The sequence below is a fragment of the Marmota monax genome, unplaced genomic scaffold (genome assembly GCF_021218885.2).
Source record: "Marmota monax isolate L192 unplaced genomic scaffold, Marmota_monax_Labrador192_F-V1.1 WCK01_AAM20220418_F8-fsc00132, whole genome shotgun sequence".
In the NCBI taxonomy this organism is placed as follows: Eukaryota; Metazoa; Chordata; class Mammalia; order Rodentia; family Sciuridae; genus Marmota; species Marmota monax.
The window spans coordinates 1,831,668-1,855,022 of NW_026695199.1; the positions used below are offsets into that span (position 1 = coordinate 1,831,668).

At 31.5% G+C, this 23,355-nt stretch overlaps 1 protein-coding gene across 10 annotated transcripts in view; it reads right to left on the reverse strand.

Annotated features, from left to right (window-relative positions):
- Epha5 (EPH receptor A5) overlaps nt 1-23,355 on the reverse strand; it is a 341,095-nt gene that overhangs the window by 54,409 nt on the left and 263,331 nt on the right. For 5 of the 10 annotated variants that reach the window (XM_058574023.1, XM_058574027.1, XM_046428769.2 and 2 more), the window contains one exon: nt 2,252-2,317. The exons of the other annotated variants lie outside the window; for them this stretch is intronic. In XM_058574023.1, the coding sequence (XP_058430006.1) occupies nt 2,252-2,317 (66 nt within the window). The remainder of the gene's footprint in view (nt 1-2,251; nt 2,318-23,355) is intronic. 10 annotated transcript variants of the gene reach the window in all.

Genomic DNA, 23,355 nt, shown 5'->3' on the forward strand with positions numbered 1-23,355 from the left:
CTAGGACAGAAATCAAAACTCAACATCAGCACCTTGTAGAAGCTTTGTTAAGGCTGAACTACAGAAACAAGGATGTAGATTGCTGGTGCTGAAAGTTTTATTTCCACAAAGTTTATTCCACAAGTATTTCAAAGTGTCTCAAGGTAGCTCAATATATTTCCATATAGTATCTCAAGGTATTTCTAAAGGTCAACGACTATACAATTGTAATAAAAGCATTATGTTATAATAAGGTCAAAACCAACCACACATGTATTTATTTCAAGAAATGAAAAAAAGAGATTTCAAGATCCAAAATGTCTAAAAGTATTTGAAAATGTGCCTGTTCATAAATGATGATGATGATAGAGTTTCTTGAAAATTATTTATATGATAATTAACAGAGGCTGGTATGACTATACACACAAAATTCAGTGACAGATTTCAGATTTTCCAGCTTCCCCTGAAAAGTAACTAAGAGTATCTGTGACTAAATAAGTTTTTTCCATATACACACAGACAAGTTCACATTTACACAGACAAACCATTATTTGCCTCCACAATTCCTAACACTGTTTCACAAAAGACATTAAGCAAAAGTTTTTATGTTGTTTTTTTCTGGTGTATTCCTTGCAAAGAAGGTGTCTTCCCACTTTCCTTCTTTCAAAGACACAGTAGAAAAATCACAATGTAAAAACAATGTAAAATCACAATGTAAAACTTTTTAAAAATTCATTAATTCAATCTAGTTGAAGTTCATCTTTGCCAATACTTACTAAGTCATGGGCTCATTAATGTTCATGTTCCCAGTTAAGTTTCTTTGACATTTACTTCAACATAGGCATGGATATCAGTCTTCTTTCTTTCTAAAATGTAAATTCTATCTATTCTAATTTAGTGATAAGTTATCTCTTAAAACACTGTACTTGAGACTGAGGTAGAATAGGCAATTTAACAACTATGTTGTATTTTTTCATAGCACAGTAGAAAAATCACAATGTAAAGTCATTTACATTTTATAGTTTTGCTATTGTCAGATTGCAGTATTTATCTGTTTTGTCACTGAAGCCTCATGTCCAGAAGATATTCCTGTGTGAAGTAAATGATACACAAAAATCTGTGCTTTCATATTAACTTCAAAACTTTTTTTTTTCAAATACAAAGCTTTCAAGAGAATGAGAGAAAGATCTTTGATTTACATCAGGCTGTGTTTTTTTACTCTTCTTTGATCCAAATATTTCTGGTATCCATTCCACCATTTCTCATCTGTGCACATGTGTGCACACTCATTTACAAAGCTTTTTTACTTCAACAAAAAGTAATAAAACTTAGGGAATATAAGAAACCAATTTAAATGATGTTATGAAAGAAACTCTATAATTCTTTTAAAGGCATTTTAAAAATTGTTTCTTGGTAAATTTTGATAACAAATGAGAACTCAATAAAATAATTCAATGCTTTAGACTCTTTATAAAGGAATTACCTGGAGTACTTCAATTTTTATAAAGTGGCTCAGTAATATGTAGGAATTTCCCAAAACCTAGGATGAGAGTTCTCAGGTCTTATTTTTCCAGTCTATTGTGTTATTGTTATAACCCAGGTATTTCTTAATAATTTTAACTCATAAATAATTGAGACTATACCATTTAGACACTGATTCCACAAATTTACATATTTTTGTTCAGTGGTATCAAAATAGGAATATCACTTCAAATATCTGAAATAATTCAAGCTTAATAAAATTAGGTAAACCATTTAAAGTTATATGTGGTTTTGTATATCAATGCCACATGTATCCACAATGAGTATGACAATTGAAGATCCCAATTACATTATGGTCATTCCATGTTTCTGGGAGACAGAAAAGGTGATTTAACCTTGACAGAAGTAGTACTGTACTTCCACATGTGATATGGATTATACTGAATGGAACAACAAAAACAGTGACATGTTAAATGTGGAACAGATGCTATAATCTTACAAGTTCCTATTTCAAATCAGAATCTCAGTAAAAGCTGCAGAAGAGAACTATGAATGCTTGACATAGAGATGATGTGCTATATGTATAATACTTTAGTTAAAAATAATTTATTGTGAAATCACTTATTAGGATTTACCTTTGGGAACCAGTTTCATCTACTTTTTTCACTGTTAAAGTGTAACTGGTGCACCAAGTGTCAAAATGTACACAAATGGAGAAAGAAAAGGAATGCTGACAGTAATACATAGAGGTGGACATCACCTGGGAGTGAAAGCGGGAGGGAACACTAACCATATTAGGCTTGGATGGGCAACAGCGCACAGGGAAGAAGCCCTCCCACAGCCACATTCGCAGCAACTGAAAAGCAAACAAGAGAGCCCAGGATAAGGAAGAGATCCCACTCCCTCAAATATAGAAAAAGACACTGGATTTACTCAAGTGTCTGCTCATCAAAATAAAAAATCTCTAAATGCATATAGTAAGTTTTTCCACCATGGCTTTCAGTTTAAGAAGCACTTATGGATTTAAGAAATACAGAGTTACATTAGTTATTTTTATCTTACTTAAAATGATTATTCAATAGGAAATATAATGAGCCAACATACTTTAATCAATTGTATGCAATTAAATATATAGATATATAAATAAATATGTAAGCCCATTTAAACATCTCTTTCCTTAAGAAATTTCCCCAAAATTTACATTTGGAAGTCATTCTAAATAACCTTTTAAATACATGTGTTTCATACAGCATGCAAGTTTCCAGTAATAGGTCTTATTAATTTGACCCACTGATTTCATATTGCCAGTGGTATTAGTTATCACAGCATATTGAAAATTTAATGCTTATGTGACTTCTTCAATCACTTATAGAAGGCTTCCAATTTAAATTTACATTTCAGATTTTAAAAATGCAACTCTAAATATGTATATTTATATATTTGTAGAGCAATAGCTGTATTAAAAATGCAAGTTGTATATAATCCATTCACTCTTCTGCATATTGCAAAGTACAAGGTTATTTTTAATTTTCCATATATTCATGTTAAAAACTCCAGTAAATACAAAGTTCTCCAATAAAGTGAACTTTATTGATAGAAACCATGAAAACTTATGGCAGAAGTTATTTAGTGCTTCAATGCATTCAGTTTGGTTTACTTTTATGAATAGCATTTAAACTGATTTCAAGAGAACTGTAATGAGAACTCAGTAATGATAATCTCAGTAATGATATACCAGCAGGTCTAGGCTTTTATAAAAATTTGTTTTTTAACTTTACTTGAAATATATTGACTTTATTTTATATAAAGGGAAGAAAATAAAATATAAATACCCAATGAATTTGCAAATGTTAATAAAGCCAGACTACTATTTCCAAATCAAATTCCAATGGATAATTTTCAGAGGAAAAGTAGACAATGCTTTATACCTTATTCCCCCAGCATTTGTGACGTTCTAATTTTAAGTCTGACTAAGTATCTGTGGGTTTGGCTGTCACTAAAATGGAATCCTTATAAGCAATAGGGATACTATGACACTATTTTCAATTTTAATACTTATGATAATTTAAAGAATATTTCAAATAATAATTTGCATTGCAGATATGTTAAAAACCAGAGTCATACCATATTAAAATATTAAGATACTATATGAATAGGTAAAACTTTTATAAAATAGATGACAATTTTTTTTTTATATTTACACCTATTTCATTGATGTATTAAACAATTACTAAAATTGTATTTAAGTTAACTTTATATAGCTTCTACCTTGTCTTAGCACTCAGATTAGAGGCAGACAAGCTATGGCCCATGGGCCTAATCCAGGAAACCATGTGTTTTGGTAAATATAGTTTTACTGGAAGTTTGCCAGTCTCATTAGAAGATGGTTATGGATTCTTCAGTGCTGCCACAGCAGAGTAAAATAGGTGTGACAAAGGCACATGGCTTGCAAAGCTAAAACATTTACCACTTGGCCTTTTAAAAAAAGTTTGACCCTATTTCTTAGAGTGTTAGTTTCTTGGAATGAAGATGATTCCTTGATCTTTTAGGTTTTCTTCATAGTTGAAATGTAATGAATAACCACGTTTTACCATAATTGTTAATAACAACACAATCATCTCAATTTACTCATATCTACTAACACATACAAGTTTGCACACATCTGTTAATTATATCCATGAATTCCAACTCAATAAATTATTACTAATTATTGACAAGTGTATTGATCAGTTTTTAGTAAGAAATTCCTCATAAAGGACAAACTTTCCTCTGCCTGAGAATTTGCAGTTTATAAACTCATACAGATCTGTGCTTAGAAAAATAACTGCATTGTGATTGGACATTATCTAATAGAATTGGTTTCATATTGCTCATCATTCCAATATTCAAGAAAAACTTCAATGATTTTAAAAATAATAAGAACATTCTATTAAATTCTCTTAACTTGAAAAAATTATAAGCATTCTGTCTTCAAATTGGTACATACACACATCACACACATTCATTGCCATGCAATTCACTAGAACAACAAATTCACATATTTTAGTCCTAAAGAATTTAAATCATCTTACCTATAAATAGAATTTTACTTTATCATTTTGATAAAATTTAATCAAAAGACTTGAAGCCATGCAAAATCACTTTTATTTTTACCAAACATTGATTTAGGTTTTCCAATGATGCTTTCTTTGGATTGCTTTAAGAGGCTCTGGATAAATCACTGGGAGTAACTTAAGTAACTAGAATGTAACTAGACTATGTTTAGGTTGAATCTATAAAATAGTGATAAAAATGGATCTTATCAGTTTTGTGAAAAAAAGAATGAGAAATTACTTATATTGTACTTCGATCAGTTTTCAACTTATCATATATTTTGGAATAAAAATATTAGTTATTGCTCTTAATAATATACTCTTTTTTTAGAGAGAGAGAGAGAAAAAAGAGAAAGAGAGAATTTTTTAATATTTATTTTTTAGTTTTCAGTCCACACAACATCTTTATTTTTATGTGGTGTTTAGGATCGAACCCAGCGCCCTGCGCATGCCAGGCAAGCATGCTAACTCTTGAGCCACATCCCCAGCCCAATAATATACTCTTTTTTTTAATTTATTATTTTTTTAATTTTTTATTGTTGGTTGTTCAAAACATTACATAGTTCTTGACATATCATATTTCACACTTTGATTCAAGTGGGTTATGATACTCTTAATAATATAATCAATGTAGTAGAATAGATCTTAGAGGAAATGATTTTTTCATGATCCATATGATATTACCATGTTTAATATTCCCATTTAGAATATAACTCAGCCATTATATATAGATCAATTCATATAAATACAAAATGACCAAAGTATCTTAAAAATAAATCATTTCTTTACATTTTCTAAGGATTCAGTGGTCAAAGCATTAAAATTTTTTAAGAGAATTAAAACTTACATTCCTTTTCTCTGAAAATGTAAAGTTGAATAATAACTGCCCAAATAAGCATTTTGGGATAAATTTTGAGGATGCTATTACTATAACACCTTAGCACCAGATGGTATAAAAATATGCTTTCCTTTATCAATAAATATTCATATATGCACTTGAAAATGCTTACAAGCATCAGAGATAACAGAAATAGAAACCAAAATGTGCTAGAAATAGCAGCCAATCTAATTTCTGTGAGCTATGGTTCAACACAGGTACATCTGCATTCCCATTAGTTTTTAGCACCTGGAACTCTGTAAGTAACTGGATGCAGTTATAACAAGATCATTATTATCCAAGTTTAAAATAGTTTAGCCCTCAAGATTATCATAAAAAAAACTGTTGGTCTTTGTTATTAACAAGATACTTCGATTTATCCTTCAGAAGATTAAAACATGATAACAGAAGTTTTCTGGACCCAGGAAGATTCGAATGAAATTGTTTAGCCAAACCTTGATCAATATATGTATGAAATGTGCTAATGTTAGCAAGATAACCTCCCTCCCGTGGAAGCAAGGTGATTATATCTCTAGGGAAGAGATTCTCAAACATACTACATCAGAAAAGCAAGACTGCAAGCTGTGGATAAATGATGATTTAATTTCTTAAACAAGCGATCATATAGTGGATAAGTAAAGCAGTAAGATGCCACTAGATAAATGACAGAAAGACAGGAAGAGTAAGTTCACAAAAATACTTTGATTAGGCAGAAAATATTTTCACTATAATTGTTAAAATGAATAAAACTAAGACCGTATCATTTACTCATTTTAAAATAAAGCAACAATAAATGATAGTACTCAGTACTGAAGAAATCAATGTAGATAGTGCCACACTTGTAAGTGACCAAAGATACTAAAACATATCATGAAACTTTTAGAAAATCATATGGAGGGTCCTCAACCTAACAATAGTTCCACCTTCAATTTTTCAACTATAAGGTGGTTCAAAAGCAATACATGCTCAATAGAAATTGTAGTTTAAAGTTTTATTTATTTTTTTTCCCTGGTAGTGGTATACTATATGATACTCTCTCAAAACACTGGGCAAGAACACAAGCCAGTTTCCAGTCAGCTCAGTGACCTTGAGGGTAAACACCAGTACTCTATAGTGCACTTTGGTGCTACTACCTATGATGATGCTCAGTAGGTTAGTTGTGTTAAATGCATTTTGAACTTATGATATTTTCTACTTATAATAGGCTTGTAGAGAAGTCACCTCACTGCAAGCAGAGGAACATCTGTACTTCAAAATCTATCAAAGAGTAATAAAAATGTTCTCATACTTTGACATTATTATGTTGCAAAATAAAGACCATGGTGTTTGTAGTCAAACAGTGCAGTCCTGGATATCTCCATTTATTAATGTACACCTTTGAGTAAACTAATTATTGACAAAAGATAATATAATATTATAAACTGTACCAGATAGGGTTGTTTTGAAGAATGACTTCATAATACACATAAATCTCTCTGTTCTGTCCAGGGTTCACAGTCAGCACTGTGTAAGTTTTTCACTGATATTATTATAATAATATCACACTAGGAAATTATTATAGGGTGCAAATTACATACATGAGGCTAGGCATAGATTTGAAAGGAACTGAATGATCAACAAAATATTTTTTCAATAAAATAATTTTATTCATATGTTGATGTCCATTCATAGGTTGATATCACTTCCTGGTACAATTAGGAGTTATAAACTTTGGGAGATGATTAGATTATGAGGCCAGTGTTCTCTTAAATTGGACCAGGGCCCATTGAGAGAGGCCTCTTTCCTGTTCTTCCTTAAGAACATATAGCAAGGAGGCAAGCATCAGCAAACTTGAAAGAGCCCCTACTATGAACCAGATAAACCAAAATCTTTGTTAGATTTCCCAGCCTCCAGAACTATGAAAAAAATAAATTTCTGTTGGTTATAAGTCATCCAGTTTCTGGTGTTTTGTTATAGTATCCTGAATAGACTAACACTTTATTAATATTTAAATTAATTCCTTGACTCTCAGTCCTAAGAAATAGAACAACTTTCCTAATGATGCCAGGGTAATACTCCACAGATATTTTGTTAAGACTGAGAAATGAATAAAAGATGTAATGATAATATATGTGGGGCACAAACTCAACTCTTTCACCAAACTTTCACTCCAAAGAGTGAAACTGTTCTACCTTATGAGAGAAAGTAATGCTAACTGGTTAAAAAAAAAAAAAGGAAAAGTAAAAGAAAAAAAGGAAGAGAAATTTGTTTCTTCTCTTTCCTTTCCTCTTCTCTGTTTTTTTTTTGTTTATGAATGTGTTTTTGAGTACCTCAAGATAATGTCACTTCTACAACATGAGCAAGGATTTACTCCTAAAATCCAAAAGATTATATCCATTTATATATGCAATATCCAAGCCCCAGTCTAGGCAAATTGTGATAGTAAATAACAGTTTTTTCCTTCTTTCTCAGTTGTCCACCTTCATCTTACTATATTGCATATTACTTCTAACCCATGGTTATGAGAAACCCTACATTAATTGCAAGAACCTTCTACCGAAAACTGAGTACCAGTCCTCTTATATGGGATTTAAGAGGTTAATAGATTTCTTAGTTTTACCTTATGATGTTGGAAGTCTGGCAATCATATGTCTTGCTTTCTAGTTGTGTTTCTTGTTTCAGTCCTGAAATGTTCTATGACATGATTTGTGACAGAGCTGAGAATTCTGGGGTTCAAAGAGAGGAAACAAAACACCTTTTCCAGGAAGCTTCAGAGAACAAGTTGCCTAAGTAAGATGTGGGAACCAATCACTGCCTTACAGCATTGGGTACACATTTGTTTTGTTTTGTCCTTTCTCATCCTAAGTACCTTTCATTTCATCTTTTCTCTTATTCTTGCCTCCTCCTGATCCCTCCCCCACTGAAAATGTGACAAGTTTTCAGGCACAACCCTATAATAGACCTATCTTTCTTCACTCACTGGTCTGTACTGTTTAAAAAATTCTGATTAATTATTTTACAATTAATTGCACAGAAGACTCAAACACCTTCACACCAGTCCAGCCTTTAATATAGCAAAACATATCTAATTTTGTTTTAAATCATTAAAAGGGAGCCTTAAAATTATTCAATGACCAAAAGTATGTTATTATTCAAATATATGTGTAAAATAGAGACTAAATCATATAAATGATTGAGATAAAATTGAAATAAATTACATATGTTTCAAGGAAAAAAAAACTACAAACCTATGTGTTCGATGGGCAACCATACCTCTGTCATAAAGACAAATTGGCAATCATAAAGAAGAAACTAATGTGTTTTAACTCTGGGATCAGAAACTCTCCTTATTTCTTATTCTAAAATATCAAACTAAATGAAAGCCAAAAACACAAATCCATTTTAGGTGAGATATATTTATATCACACTTTAATTGCTTTTTTCCAAGCAATACTTAAATGATGACTCTCTGCATTTATTTCATTTAATCATTCCACCAGGTAAAGATATTGATACAACTAGAACATGTTACTGAACATGCTAGGTAAAATTTGCTAAATCAAATTTATATTTTACCTCAAAATAGATTCATTCAATATTAACTGCCTTTTGTAAATTTTTGCAGGAGTAACAGACATAATAATTTTCATTATTAGCAAATATGTACTGAGAATATTTGTAATACTTTTTAAGAATAGAGAAATTATACAACAAAAATGTTCTACCCACACATAATATGCTGTTTCTAGACCTGGCTACAGATTAGAAACAAAAGGAGACATGTTTAAAGATCAAACAAAAAACCAAAACCAAACAAAGCAAAATAATATCCAAGCATTATGTTAGAACAATTAAATCAGAACATCTTGATCATGGGACTAAAACATCATTGTTTAATGGCTTTTAGTTGATTCTAAATTTTTCTCATATTTCATATCTCAATAGATACTCAATGAATACTTTTATTGAATGATGTCTTATAATCATCTTGGGAGAATTTATTTAATGAATAAAAAGGGAAAGATTTATAATTAACCTATTAATGGTCTATTTAGTAAAAGAAATTATAAAGTAACTGGATGTGCTTACAAACAATTTGTTTTCAGGTAAACATTTTAAATAATTATCTTGCAATTTGTTTGCAAGGTTAATTTACATTATCTACAAATGAAGACTGGTTTTTCTAAGTAAATGAAAATTGTGCCCTGACTTCTGGCAATTTAAACAAATTTCCCCTAATATTTATCTTTACAGGTGTGTCTTAATTGTTGGCTTTGTGTGTTTCAAGACCTTTTTTTGTTTTGTTTTACTTCAGTATTTCAATATTATCTACTTGGATTTTCTAGGAATCATAATAACTCACAAAATAAGAAAAATGTGCAAAATTATTTATATTCAACATTATCATTTTGCCTTTCTTACCTATTTGACCACTGACTTCAACAAAATTATTTGAAGGCATACTCAATTTTCTCCACAGAGTTATCAGGAAGGAACCTTCAAGAAGTGGTGAATATTTTGTATGAAAGATATTTCATATATATATATATATATATATATATATATATATATGTATATATATATATATATATATATTACATGCATGCCTCATGAATATCATGATAAACCTGTTTGTGCTGAGATGTTTCAGTTTTTAATTTTTTAAATTTATTTTATATCATATATGTATGTAATTACACATCTTTACACATAACATAAACCAAGACCTATTTGAAACCCATGGTCTCATTCATGGTAGGAGACACCCTACCATTAAGTTACATTCCCAGCCCTACAAGAGCCAATTCTAATTAGAAAGGTGTATTTTCTTCTCTGATCTCCCCATAAATAACTTCCAAAATTATAGAATTCCTGGAAATTATATAATTGGCTATTCAACAATAGGTTGAAAAAGAGATACATCTACTCATAAGAATCTTTACCATTAGCTCTAGAAAAACAAAATCACCACCACAAATACTACTACCACTTCCACAGTAACCAAAGCAAATTTTAAAATCTGAAACATATTTTTAAAATCTTACCTTTTTATATTAGGCAGGAGTAGTATAGAGAAAAAATTTATAGTATGGAACTTAGTGATGACTGGAGAGCTCCCTCTGAAGTTTTGAGAGATGGTAGAATACCTACACTATTTTAGAATGCTCTTTTATACTCTATAGTGTATGCCAATTAACTTCCTTATTTTTAAAAAAATCAGTTCATATATGAGAAAGTTCATGCCATTAATGAAGTAGGAAGGAATGGGTTATGAGGTTGGGGAGTGTCACAGGAGATGCTGTGGAAGGTCTTGCAGGCTGGACTAAGGACTCAGAAAACCACATATACCATATGCATCCTTGTCTATATGCCTTCACCATCAGATCCTCTCAACCAACTCTTAAATTTTCTCTTCATCCTCAAGGTACAGCTCATATTTATTTTTTCTGTCACAATACTTTTGTATTTGTTCAGGCAGAGATACTCACATCTTATATTCTTAATCTGTTTTTTAATTTGTTCTAAATACTCAGAGTACTTAGTAGAACCTAGATCAGGAAGCCCAACCTATGTAGCAATAAAATAAAATGGTGGAAACTTAATTAATAACTGCAGTTTCCTTACTTTTTGTCTCTCACATCCAAATTTAGGACTAACCAAAAAAAGCCAAATCACTCAGGAAGTCCTCGCTCTAGCCAGCCCACTTTCACCTTTCCCATTCTAAAAACCTCCAATCAGGGCATGCTTGAAGCCTTCCTTTTTTTCAATTTTAAAGCCTTTCCACTATTCTGGCTGTTCTGAGTGTCTGCCAAATATAAATGATGCTGGCTGAGATCCTTCTACAGCAAGCTCTGAAAAAATTGCTTGTGTTTCTTTTCATTTGAGTAGTTGCAGAAGAGATAATCTTCACTAGCTACATAAAAGAAAAAATGCATGGATTCACCTTTACAACCAAACATCTTAGTTTTTTTCTAGTCAAATAATAGTACTAAAAAAGCGCATACTGATTCAGGTATTTTGTTCTGTTTTCTCAATAGGTTAATGCCCACAATGAGCAAACACCAAGTATCTCCATTTCTAGGAGCCTAAAATTACTATAAGCTTCTTCCATGAAACTTTTTCTCTCCCAAGCATGTTATAGCTGAATGTAGTCTATCAGACTGTCACTGATGCCTCTTGGAGGAAAGCATGTGACTAGCATGATGAACCTGTTTGGGCTCAGCTATTTTAGTTTTTAATTTATTTTAAGAAAAGTAGAAAGAAAAAGTGAAGGCAAAGGTGCAAAAATGTGATGCTTGTTTTTTTTTTTTTTGTATCTTAAAAAAAGAGACTATTTATAAACACAGCAATGATAAAATGTTTTTTTTAAATATTCACTTGTCAATTAAAAGTATAAGTTGATCCTAAAAGAGAAGAAAATACATCAAAGAAATAAGCCAATTGTGTAATTTTTAATGTTTCTCTCTTCTTTCATTATGATCATGCAATATTTTCCTATATTTGAATTGTGTTTATCAGCAGTAAACTTTTAAGGTGGAGAAACTGCATGGACTAAGGTTTTAATTTAACTATTTAACTCCAAAATAATAAAAAATAATTGTGGATGTACAATAAAATGATAAAAATACAAAATGTTGTACTTTTGATAATCATAAGAAAATTGAATATATTAGGAGAATGATTTAAAAGAAAGCTAAATGTTACATTTCATACTAATCTATTAAATTTCATATAAGTATATTTTGTTTACTATTACTGGACAGAAATATTAAAATAACAAATTCTGGTAATGACCATAGGTGTTTAAAATTAAATATTATGATGGTATTAAATTTAAACAATTTTAGTATGATATTAATATATATAACCTAACAGTGATTAATTATGAATACAATTGCTTTATACATGTAATTGTGCATAAATGATGTATGTGTAAGTAGTCATAAAAATGTACCTATATAAAATATTTATAGTTTTAACTATAAAATCCCCAATAGGAATTCATCTGATCATAAATTGAAGAATATTTATACATCATATTTAGGCTCATATGAAACTAGAACAATCAGATAAATTAGTAAAGTAACTTTGATACCCCAGAGCCCATACATTGATCAATATCTCTATACATACTATTTTAGTTTATGCTACTGGTCAGATCCAGTAAAAGCTCCCGAACAGTGATATAAGTCTATGTAAAATATTAGTGTAAATCTCAATGTAAATGCTAATTTTTTAATGGCATGCAAAAAAGTATTACTAAAATGCAAATAAACTTGGACCCTTCTAATGATATATCTTTACTACATGAAGTGCTAAGATCCCATCAGCTTTACTGGGGAAAGATCAATACATGCAATTGACAAAACAGGCAATAAAATAACAAAGGACAACACTTTTTTGCTTATGTATTAATGATCCTATTAAATCTCAAAAATAAAAAGCCAAACAATTAAAAATGCAGAACCATTTTTCACTTATTAAATTAGTGAAGACTGACTAGGTTGTGAACTACCAGTTAATGTCATGCCCTGTTGAATGCTAATTGAAATAATGACTTAGAAAGGTCATTTGTCAGTATATGTCAATGATTTTAAAAATATACATGTATACTGACCCGTTCTTTGAATTATATGAATCTGTTCTGAGGATATTAAAGAAAGAAGTAATAAAATACAAATGAGCCCTCTAAAATAACAAAGATGTGAGAACATGAGAAATGCTAGTTATCAAGGAGCCATTAAATTTTTGCTTTTAAAACATTTTCAGTTACTCAGGGAATTTTTTCACAATGTTAAGTTAAAACTAGAAAACAAAACTATGCATAATATCTTAATTATATGTGAGAAAATATTTATGTTGATTGCTTCTGGAGGTCTGTGTATGATTGATTTTCTTTCTATATTTTCTCTTGTATTATTTTATGATTTTTAATGATAAAATATCTAAAATAAAGTAAGAACCAGAAAGAAATTAGATAATCAGCTTAATCATGTTAACTTTATAAAATGCAATGCTTTTCCCTTTCCCCTTACTTCCTCTTGTATGTAATTTTGCATAACCCTGATGGCCTCCTTCCATTTCCATGCAATTTCCCTTCTCTCTCCCTTTCCCTCCCACCTCTCATCCCTGTTAAATGTTAATCTTCTTCTCCTGCTCTTCGTCCCTACTCTGATCTTAGTTATTCTCCTTATATCAAAGAAGACATTTGGCATTTGTTTTTTAGGGATTGGCTAGCTTCACTTAGCATAATCTGCTCTAATGCCATCCATTTCCCTGCAAATTCTATGATTTTGTCATTTTTTAATGCAGAGTAATACTCCATTGTGTATAAATGCCACATTTTTTTATCCATTTGTCTATTGAAGGGCAGAAATGAATGACAGTAGAGGGAGTAGAGAGAGAAGAGGGGAGGGGAGGGGAGAGGAGGGGAGGGGGGATAGTAGAGGATAGGAAAGGCAGCAGAATACAACAGACACCAGTATGGCAATATGTAAATCAATGGATGTGTAACTGATGTGATTCTGCAATCTGTATACGGGGTAAAAATGGGAGTTCATAACCCACTTGAATCAAAGTGTGAAATATGATATATCAAGAACTATGTAATGTTTTGAACAACCAACAATAAAAATTAAAAAATAAACAAATTAAAAAAAATAAAAATAAATGCAATGCTAAAAACATTGAAAGTTATAGAAAGTAAAAATCTTAGAGAAAATGGGAGAAGCAATGACTTCATAATTTCAGAAAATCTGGAGATTCATTTAAGGAGGTGGCCATTTATCATACCTTTAAAGATACATTGGAACTCAGAGGAAGCAATCAAGATACAATCTGATACCATATTGGGGGTTATAGGAGATACAATGCAATGAGTGGTTGCACAGAAGCAGAACTGACAGTGATTTTCACTTGGGGTACATGGCATACTATTCAACAAAAGAGAGTAGTTGACTTTGAGCAATCCCAACTTGTCAACCTGATAATATCTTGCCTTCCAGAATGGAAACAGGGTACAGGAAGTAATTAAGATAAACAAACATCAACAGCCAAAACTACAATATCCTCCCAACTGTATTTCTTAAATTTCTTGCCTTTCAATTTATACTGGCCCAAGAGAACTGCATTGTTTATTGTTTGTTTTTTGTTTTTTTAACTTTCTGTACATTGTGATATTTAAAAATCTTTAAAACTTTCCTCACCAGGGAAAGACTACCCCTCCCAGGGTAGCCAATTCGCAGAGGTAGCAAAAAGCTTAGTCAGGAGCATACTTTTTTTTTTTTTAATTTTTTATTGTTGGTTGTTCAAAACATTTTCTTGACATATCATATTCCACACTTTGATTCAAGTGGGTTATGAACTCCCACCTTCACCCCATACAGGAGCATACTTTTGATATGTAAATCTATCAGTCTGGACCCACACCTCCCTTTGTCTGTCTGGGATACCTCAGGAGCCTATATTCCTCCCCCTTAAGCATTCTGGGTTCAGGTTCAAGGCAATTAGAGGCAATTAGAGACATCATTATGAGCCAAAGTCTGCCAAAATTATTCAAACTAGCCAGTCATAAACTATGTACCCTGCTTTTGCCTTGACTTTCCTACTGAAACTCTAGTAAAGACTCTGGCCAACACTTTCCCCTCACTTCTACGTTCTGCCTTATGGTCACATTCTAGTGTTTCTTGTGGTCCTCCAAGCCATGCTGTGCCTTCTGTTTCAAGGATATGTGAGCCTTCATTTACTCTGTTTTCTTGAGCTTCATTTGTGTTTCCTCTTCTGACCATATTTGATTGACATCACATGAAAGACCCCAGAACAAAAACTCAACAATCACTATTATGGATATGTGGATTCCAATGCTAGACCTTGCAAACAGGAAAAAATATATATATATAACAGATCATTAAGAAAACATAGCAGTGAAGGAGGCCCTAAATGATATGCCCCGACTGATCTGACAAAAACCAACTAATATTGAGAGCAAATACATATTAAAGATCAGAGTGAAAATGTACCATTCTTTTCTGAGAGAGTAATATGTCTGAAGAGTAAGAAACAGTAATGAGAGACAGTAATGGATTTTGCTAAGCAACACCATTGGGATCTAACAGGTTTAGTAGCATTGTAACTATCACAGTTACCAGTTGCATCTGAAGTCAGTCCTCCTGCATGACTTAATAAATAATTCAGCTACTGGAAACTGAGTTGCTAATCTATTAGAAACATTCATTTGCTTTCTGGTTCATGTAAAGTCTTTTGAGAACAGATTTTGAACACTTGTGGCTTTTAGCTGGTGTTCAAAATCATTTGGAACACTTCTCTCTATTTCTCAGTAATGAGTATACAAGACATGGCTCAGGAAATCAACTACTCTCTTTTGTTGAATAGATGTACTACCTTTTGGCATAGGGCAGTGATATTGATTTTCACTGTGGAGCTGGGTATCAGGTTCCTGTGAGAGACTGTGAAATTGTGGCCTCCAAGAGATGTAATGAAATTCCCAGAAACCTGGCAGGTCTTTCGCCAGAGCCCAGCATCTTCTGGCATGCTTGCCTGCTCTCTATTTCAGATAGGGATCACATTCTTTTAGAAAAGGAGCTTTGGGCAAATAGAGCTTTAGATAAAAAGTGTATTTTGTTCTTGTGGTTTAGGCTTTTCACTTGCAGTTTGTTTTGTACTAGTTGAAATCTATAAGTCTTTAGCTATTTTTACTAAAATAATTTGCATCTTTGCACATCAATGATATTGATTGCCTATTGTCTCCTGTACCATAAAATTTTTCCTGTGAAATGTTGGCCTCAATATAATTCCTGAGAGTTACAGAGATGATATATGTTTGATCTGTGAGAAATTGCAGGTGGGATATCCAATAGTCTTGAGCAATTGAGCCAGTAACCCTCTTAGGTTCTGTTTCCTAGGATGGTTTGCTTCCCACAGTGGGCAATTAGTTGTTGCTATGCTCCTAGCCTTCCTGGCATTACTTTTCCCTGATCCCCACTTGCCAGTCATTAATAAATTATGATCTGCTCTCTAATTATTTTTGATTCCGAGCCTTTGAAGAAAAAAGCATGTAATCATGAGAAAATAGACGGGATAACAACTCTCAAATTTCAAATCAATACACACGTCTGGATTTATTACAGTTTTCTAAAGTCACATCTATTGCTAATTCATAAACCACTGAGATTTACTTTTAATGAGCTCTTTTCTAAACCCAGTGATTTGCTGTGTGATTACCAATATTTGTTTATTATTATTGTAAAATAAAATAGTACCATAAAATCTTTTCATAGAATACATTTTCTTACTAAAACTTATCAAGTTCGGAAACTACATAATTCTTGCTGAGTTAGTGAAGTTAAATACATCAGTGTATTTATGGTACTTGTCAAATGAAGAGAATCAGTAAAAAAATACAAATATTTCTACTTACATCAGTATTTATAAAAGCCACCACTGTTTGGTAACACCAGGTGAAACATGTTTTAGAATGTCTACATGTCAAACAAAGAACATCATAAGCTAAGGAAGATTTCTAAACTCCTATACTTATTGAAATCAAAACATTTATTTTGTGATGACATGATGTTTTACTATTTAGGAAGAATACATATTTTGGGGTGGGAAAACCTAGTATGCTTATGCTAAGAATTCCAAAGTTTTTCAATTTTACATTAATAGGAAAAAATTAATAGGAAAAAATGAACAAATCATGTCAAATGGAGATTGATGCACAATTCATCTTTAATTCGGTAATATGAAATATTCATTCAATTAGGTTTTGTAGGAGAGCCACAGAAGTTTTTATCCTCTAAGTAATCACTGGTGGACAGAAGGAAGAAGATATTTATGAAAAGCCCAGTAATTTATGCTTGAAAATGTTAAAAATTCTATGAGGAATACTAATATTGTTCTAAGACTTTAGTGGAAGGAGAAAATGCTTTGACTAAAGGTATTGAGGAAGGCTTTATGTTAGAAGTAATAGTTTTATGGGTCTTGACATGTGGGCAAGGTTTAATTACTGTGAAATGCCAGGAAGCTAGTTCCAATTGCACAGCAGGCACCTAGATCTATCAGTGATTGGCACCTAGATCTATCAGTGACTGTACTTTTAATTTTTTTTTTAATCTCTCGAACTATTCAGCTACTTGTTCTATCATTCTCTTTCGGATTGAGCCATTTTGAATTTGTTTTCTGTCATTTGCAAAAAAATAAAAATAAGTTAAAAACACAGTGATAATGCTGGAGAAGCAGTGAGAAGCACATCATCCAGAGGCTTGTACCCAGCTTCACTCCTCCAGCCATGCTGCCACTGGACACTTACTGGAACCCACACCTATGGTAGGGCTGAGTGTGTGTGTGTGGTGGTGGCAGGAGGGAGTAGGTGGATGGGGTGGGGGGTGCAGGGGGTGGAGTTTCAGGGGTATGCAGAAGTGAAATTAACCAGCCTCTATACAATCACAAGTGTTATGGAGTTGGTGACATCTAATATGTGTGACTTAGAATACAATTTACCATGTATCCTCTTCTCATAAAATGTGAAGGGAGATTCACCAAGACCAAATGTAGCTTTCATTTCTTATAGTGTCAAAATACTAATTGAAATTAATTTTAAGTTATAAATTATTCATTACTTACCAGTCTAAAAGCTTTTTAAAGGTGAATACTCTTTTATGTAGCAGTACAGAATCAGATATTTTACATGGAAAGTTTGAATTCACAAGTTTATTACAAGTCAGTGGAAATATAATAGTAAAGAGCAAAGTCCCTAAAGTCAGAGCTTGATCCAAGTCCCAGACCCCCAATAACTTCTCAAGGTGGGAGAGATGGGGGCAGAAGCAGAGATACAAGCTTCTGCCTTGGCACATTGTATCTTATATTCTAGTTGAGGAGTCAGACCAAAAACTAGCAAAAGATATGAAAAAAAATTGTGGTGTGCAAAGGAGGGAATCATGAATAATAATTTTAGTGAGTGCAACCGACAGGATGAGACTGAGCAGAGGAACAAAACAAGGAGGGAGTCCTGTGGTTCTTTTGGGCAAAGGAGTTAGGCAGCAGGAAGAGCTAAGGCAGGGATGGTAAATTAGGACCTTACTTAAAATAATCAAGGAAGAGCAAGAAGATAATTTTGTCAGCTATAAATTGGAGACAGAAATAGAGTACTGAGACATGGCATTGTTGTGAAATATATGTAAAACCCTTAGACCAGTACCTTGTAATAGGTCATGCATAATTGATGTTAGACTATACTTATTATTGTTAACATTATTACCCCGCCACTTGCATTAAAGGGGATTCTCTGAAGGTTTAGGAATAATTTATTCCCTTTAAAAAGCACTTGCTTAAGAAAGTGTGATACTTTACTATCAGATGGAGGCAGAGCTCTGGCACTTGCCTAATTAAGCATTCAAAACACCTGCATAATTATTTTATTCAGGTTCAAATGAACTTGAAAAATGTTTCCTTGGCCAAGAAATTTTACTCTCAAACAATTGTTTTTTTTTCTTTAAAATGCAAGCTGTTCAAGGTATATAATCAGAAGTCAAATATTTCTCAAAGTAGAGCAGACCATAATTTTGGACAAAATTGAAAAAAATGTTACCATAAAGAGAATTACTCCAATTTTATTGAAAAAATCTTTTCATTAGCCCCATTTAATTGTGTTCTTTGAAATTCTTTCAACACATAAAACTACTACAATAAAATGAAAACATTTTGAGGAAAGGACATTACTTTTTTAATCTTAGTGCACAAGTTTTATTTAGGTGTTCCTATATAATAGGTGCTCAGTAAATCTGGGTAATGGATGATTGTGAAGACCATGTCACTTACATCTCTTTTAATTGAAAGAACTTGCAATAACAAGATGTTTTAATTCAACAGACTTGAAATAATTTTAAAAGACAAAATGTTAATGTTATATTCAAGTATTAAAAAAAAGAATCAAAGTTTTATATAAAACTACTTGTTTAAAACAGTTTCTGACATGGTTGACATAATCTCCAAATACAGTGTCTGTGGGCTTCAGATGAATTTTTGCCCCAGGAAACTGTGATATTTCAATGGAATGATTTTCTATTGTTGAATGGGAAATAGGAAGGAGATAGGAGTTAGCAGTTTAAGTCCAAGTACAAGATCTGAACATGACTAGGACAAACAAGGGAAAATTATTTGCCTACAAAATAATATTTTTATAGGCATTAAGACACCTCCCAGGCTAAAGTTATTGTGTTGGAAATATCATAGCATAAAAATCACATGAGAGAAGTCTGAAAATCATGTCCAAGGACAAGCAATAAAAAGAAATCCTTCTTCCTCCACTTCATAAGTTGTTTCCTGTTTGTTTGTTTGTTTTTTGTTTTGTTGTTGTTGTTTCCAATTTGAAGATTGGAAAAATCTTGAAGTGTTTGTTGTTTATGTGCAAGAGCACGGGCAAACATAGGTGGGAGTACATGGGTGTAATATGTATGTATTTTGCCTCTGAGTATATCTGTGAAATTAATTGAAAACAAAGATCAAGTTTTGAAAATTTCCTAGGATATAATGAAATTCACAAACAGGATAAATAAGGGATCAGAAACACAATATTAGAAAATGTTTAATCCCATAAAGTCTATATCAAACAAGTTTCAAGGAAGAAAGCTTTTCCCTACACTAGAAGGTGTTTTAATTTTTTAATATGAGTTTTATGTTAGAATAAGGAACATCTAGTAATAAATATTCAGAATTCAACCTTCAGCTTGATATACAAACACAAAGAAAAAAAGTAAATCTAATTGAAGGAAATAAAAAGAAAGGGGAAGATACAGCAAAATCCTCTTTGAAAAATTTAATTTGAAGACTGAGGAGATGAAAATCTAAGAAAAACTGGTTGAGGTTGACTAAACAAATTATATACATATATACAGATATACATATGTATATATATAATAGTGTATCTAAAAGGACAAAAACCCACCAAATTAGGATATAAGAAACTTACCAATGTTCAAGGTCAATACCAATAAAAGAGAAAGATCAAAGAACAATTACAACATGCTGAAAATATCAAGAGGTTTAATTTGTAATCATCCTAGGGTTATTAGACATAGTTTGTTGAGGCCATGTCAAATGTTTTGCAATCTCATGAAAAAAAATTAAAAATTAATGGGAAAGAAAGTTGTGAAAAGAAAATTTTGAACTCTACCAAAAATGCTTTTAAGCAAGACTTAAAACTTTAAAATAGATGATCACTTTGCCATTTTTCAAAATTAGACATTCTTCATCAAGATTAATACTTGTCTATGTTGTATTGAACTGCATCTAGGTAGGAAGATTCCCTAAGCACTTAAACACAATCATCTTAAGCCTAAAAAGATTAGAAAAAATCTCTAAATTTTATTTATTTTTCATCCTTGAGTATATTTTAGAATTTTATAAAATTGATTTTTTTTCTTTGAAATAGATTAGTTCTACATTATTCAAGCTATAATAGCCTACAATTATTATTTCTTTGGTCTGAATAAAGATACAAGTTGTCAGTGAATATGTATTTTCAAGAAATATCTTCTGTGGGCTCAAATGGTGCTATAAATTGTCAATGAATGTAACATAAAAGTGATATCAGTTTTTTTCTATACATTACAATGAAAATAAGTTATTTATATTACAAATGAAAAATCAGATTATTTTTAATTAAAAATATATTACTTAGAAGCAAATACCTGATTATGTTATCTTATTCAAGAGACTAAAAGTGGATTTTTCAAAGAAAGAAGATAGTCTTCATGTCATTATTTTTATACGTATGTTTATCAGTCATGATTTAGCAGAGAGAGGAAGAAACATAAATAATTCCACAACCTTACACCTTTAATAGGGAAGGAAGTTGTCAATAATTTACTAGAACTCAGGTTTCCCAAATTTGTATTAGGTTCTGGCCATATCTTCATTTAGTTTTCCTTTTATTTGATAAATGTTAACTGGGTTAATTCAGAAAAATCTAGGTAGTACAAGGTGGCTAAGAGTATGTCCAGACAAAAATTCCAGTTCATTACCTTAAGTGAAACTGGGAAAGTCCTCAAAGAACCATATCATTGACGTTTGGAATAAGTGTAAGTATATAATACAAGAATAAAATAAGTTTTCCATGAAAAGTAACTACAATAGCACAGACATGTCTATCATACCACAACTTCTCCTTAAAATCCAAAAATGTACATTCAATACAACACAGTAATTTTTTAAAAGTTTCTTTGTTATTGAGGATCAAACCCAGAGCCTCATTCATGCTAGGGAAATACTCTGTCACTGAGCTGTATTCCCAGCACTTTTTATTTTTATTTTGAGATGATCCAGCCAAGTTGCCCAGATTGAACTTCAGCTTGTGATCCTCTTGCCTTAGTCTCCTATGCATCTAAGATTAAGTACTGGAAATTTCATGCAAAAAAAAATTCTATGTAAAACAAGTGCATTTGATTTATTTGATTATGTTTTTGTTTTTGTTTTGGTGAAACTTGTTATCTTTTCAAAAAAATAGTTTAAAAAAAAACAAAAATGGGTAACTTTGCTTATTTTCCAGAAATAAAGGACACTAGTTAGGAATTCTCCTCAGGTATCTTCAGAGGGAGGATAAGAGGGACAAAAGAGAGCCCAGGGTTGGGCTTGGCTGGGCTTATCTGTTCTTACCAGAACACAAGTTGACTCTCTCTTAGAAGTTCTGAAAATGCATAAATTACTTTTCTAACATTAAAAGTAAGCAATGGATTACAACATATAGTCTTTAGAAAACTTTGAACACTTAAATGAACAAGAACTAGGAAAAAAAATAGAATTTTCAGATACAAAGAAAAAGCAAGTTCAAGGGGACTAGCAATATTATGAAGACAAAGTGTTTTCCCTGGTTTTAAGAATACAGTCATAAATCTTTTCAGGACACAGGTTACAGTATATTGAAAAATGCTTAATTCTGTATTTTTGTGAGTTGAACAGCTTATAGAGAATAAACGGTATATGAGTAGAACAGTAACAAAGTCAATATGAAAAGTTGATTTTCTGACTTTTTTTGTTGACCTTCTAGTATCACTAGGTTTGCACATTTTTGTAAGGTTTAAATATTTCCATAAAGACTTTCAACAACTTTTCTAAAATGATCAAACATAATACCAAAATAAATTTTCAAATGGACAGCTCTCACTACTGAATATCTTTTCCTAAAAAATAGCCTGCATGAAAAAGATGGAAATATAAAAATGTTTATTATAGGAATAGAGCCTACTTATTATTTATTTACTTATTTATATTTTATTTTTAAGGAAGGTTGATTATACTTAGTCCAAAATCAGGAAGCACCTCTAGAAAACTTCCTGTTGGGATCTACCTCTTTTATTTCAAAATGAAAAATGTAGACATGAAATACATTTATTCATGTATTTCATGTATCTCTTAATACAACACTCAATGCAATTCACTCCAAGTCAGTATATAACACGATTGATGTACACAAGTTGAAATCCTGCAGAAGCTGAAAAGAAAAGTAGTCGCTGAAAATGTTCAGAAATTTTGCCAAATGCTTATTTGCCAGAATATCTGCTTTATAGAATTAGTAACCCTATTCCTCAAAAATCTCTGAGGAACAGTCATAGATCTTCCGAAACCCTAATTGAAACAGGCAAAGACATATATGTTTGAAAGGAAAAAAAAAATTCAGAATTAAAAAAAAATCTATATTTGAAGAACAGATAGAGTTTTATTAATACTAGAAGAAACAATAACAAGATAATACTACTCCTACGAAGACAACACACCTAAAAAAGAGAAATCTTGTGCTTAAAAATTAGCACTAATATGGACAAGACAAGGCCTAAGAAATACATCATACATTGAAGTTATTTACCTATGTACTGCTGCCTGATTTGTGTTGGGATGTGCCTAACAGCCAAATGGTCAGATCAAGGTAAGGAA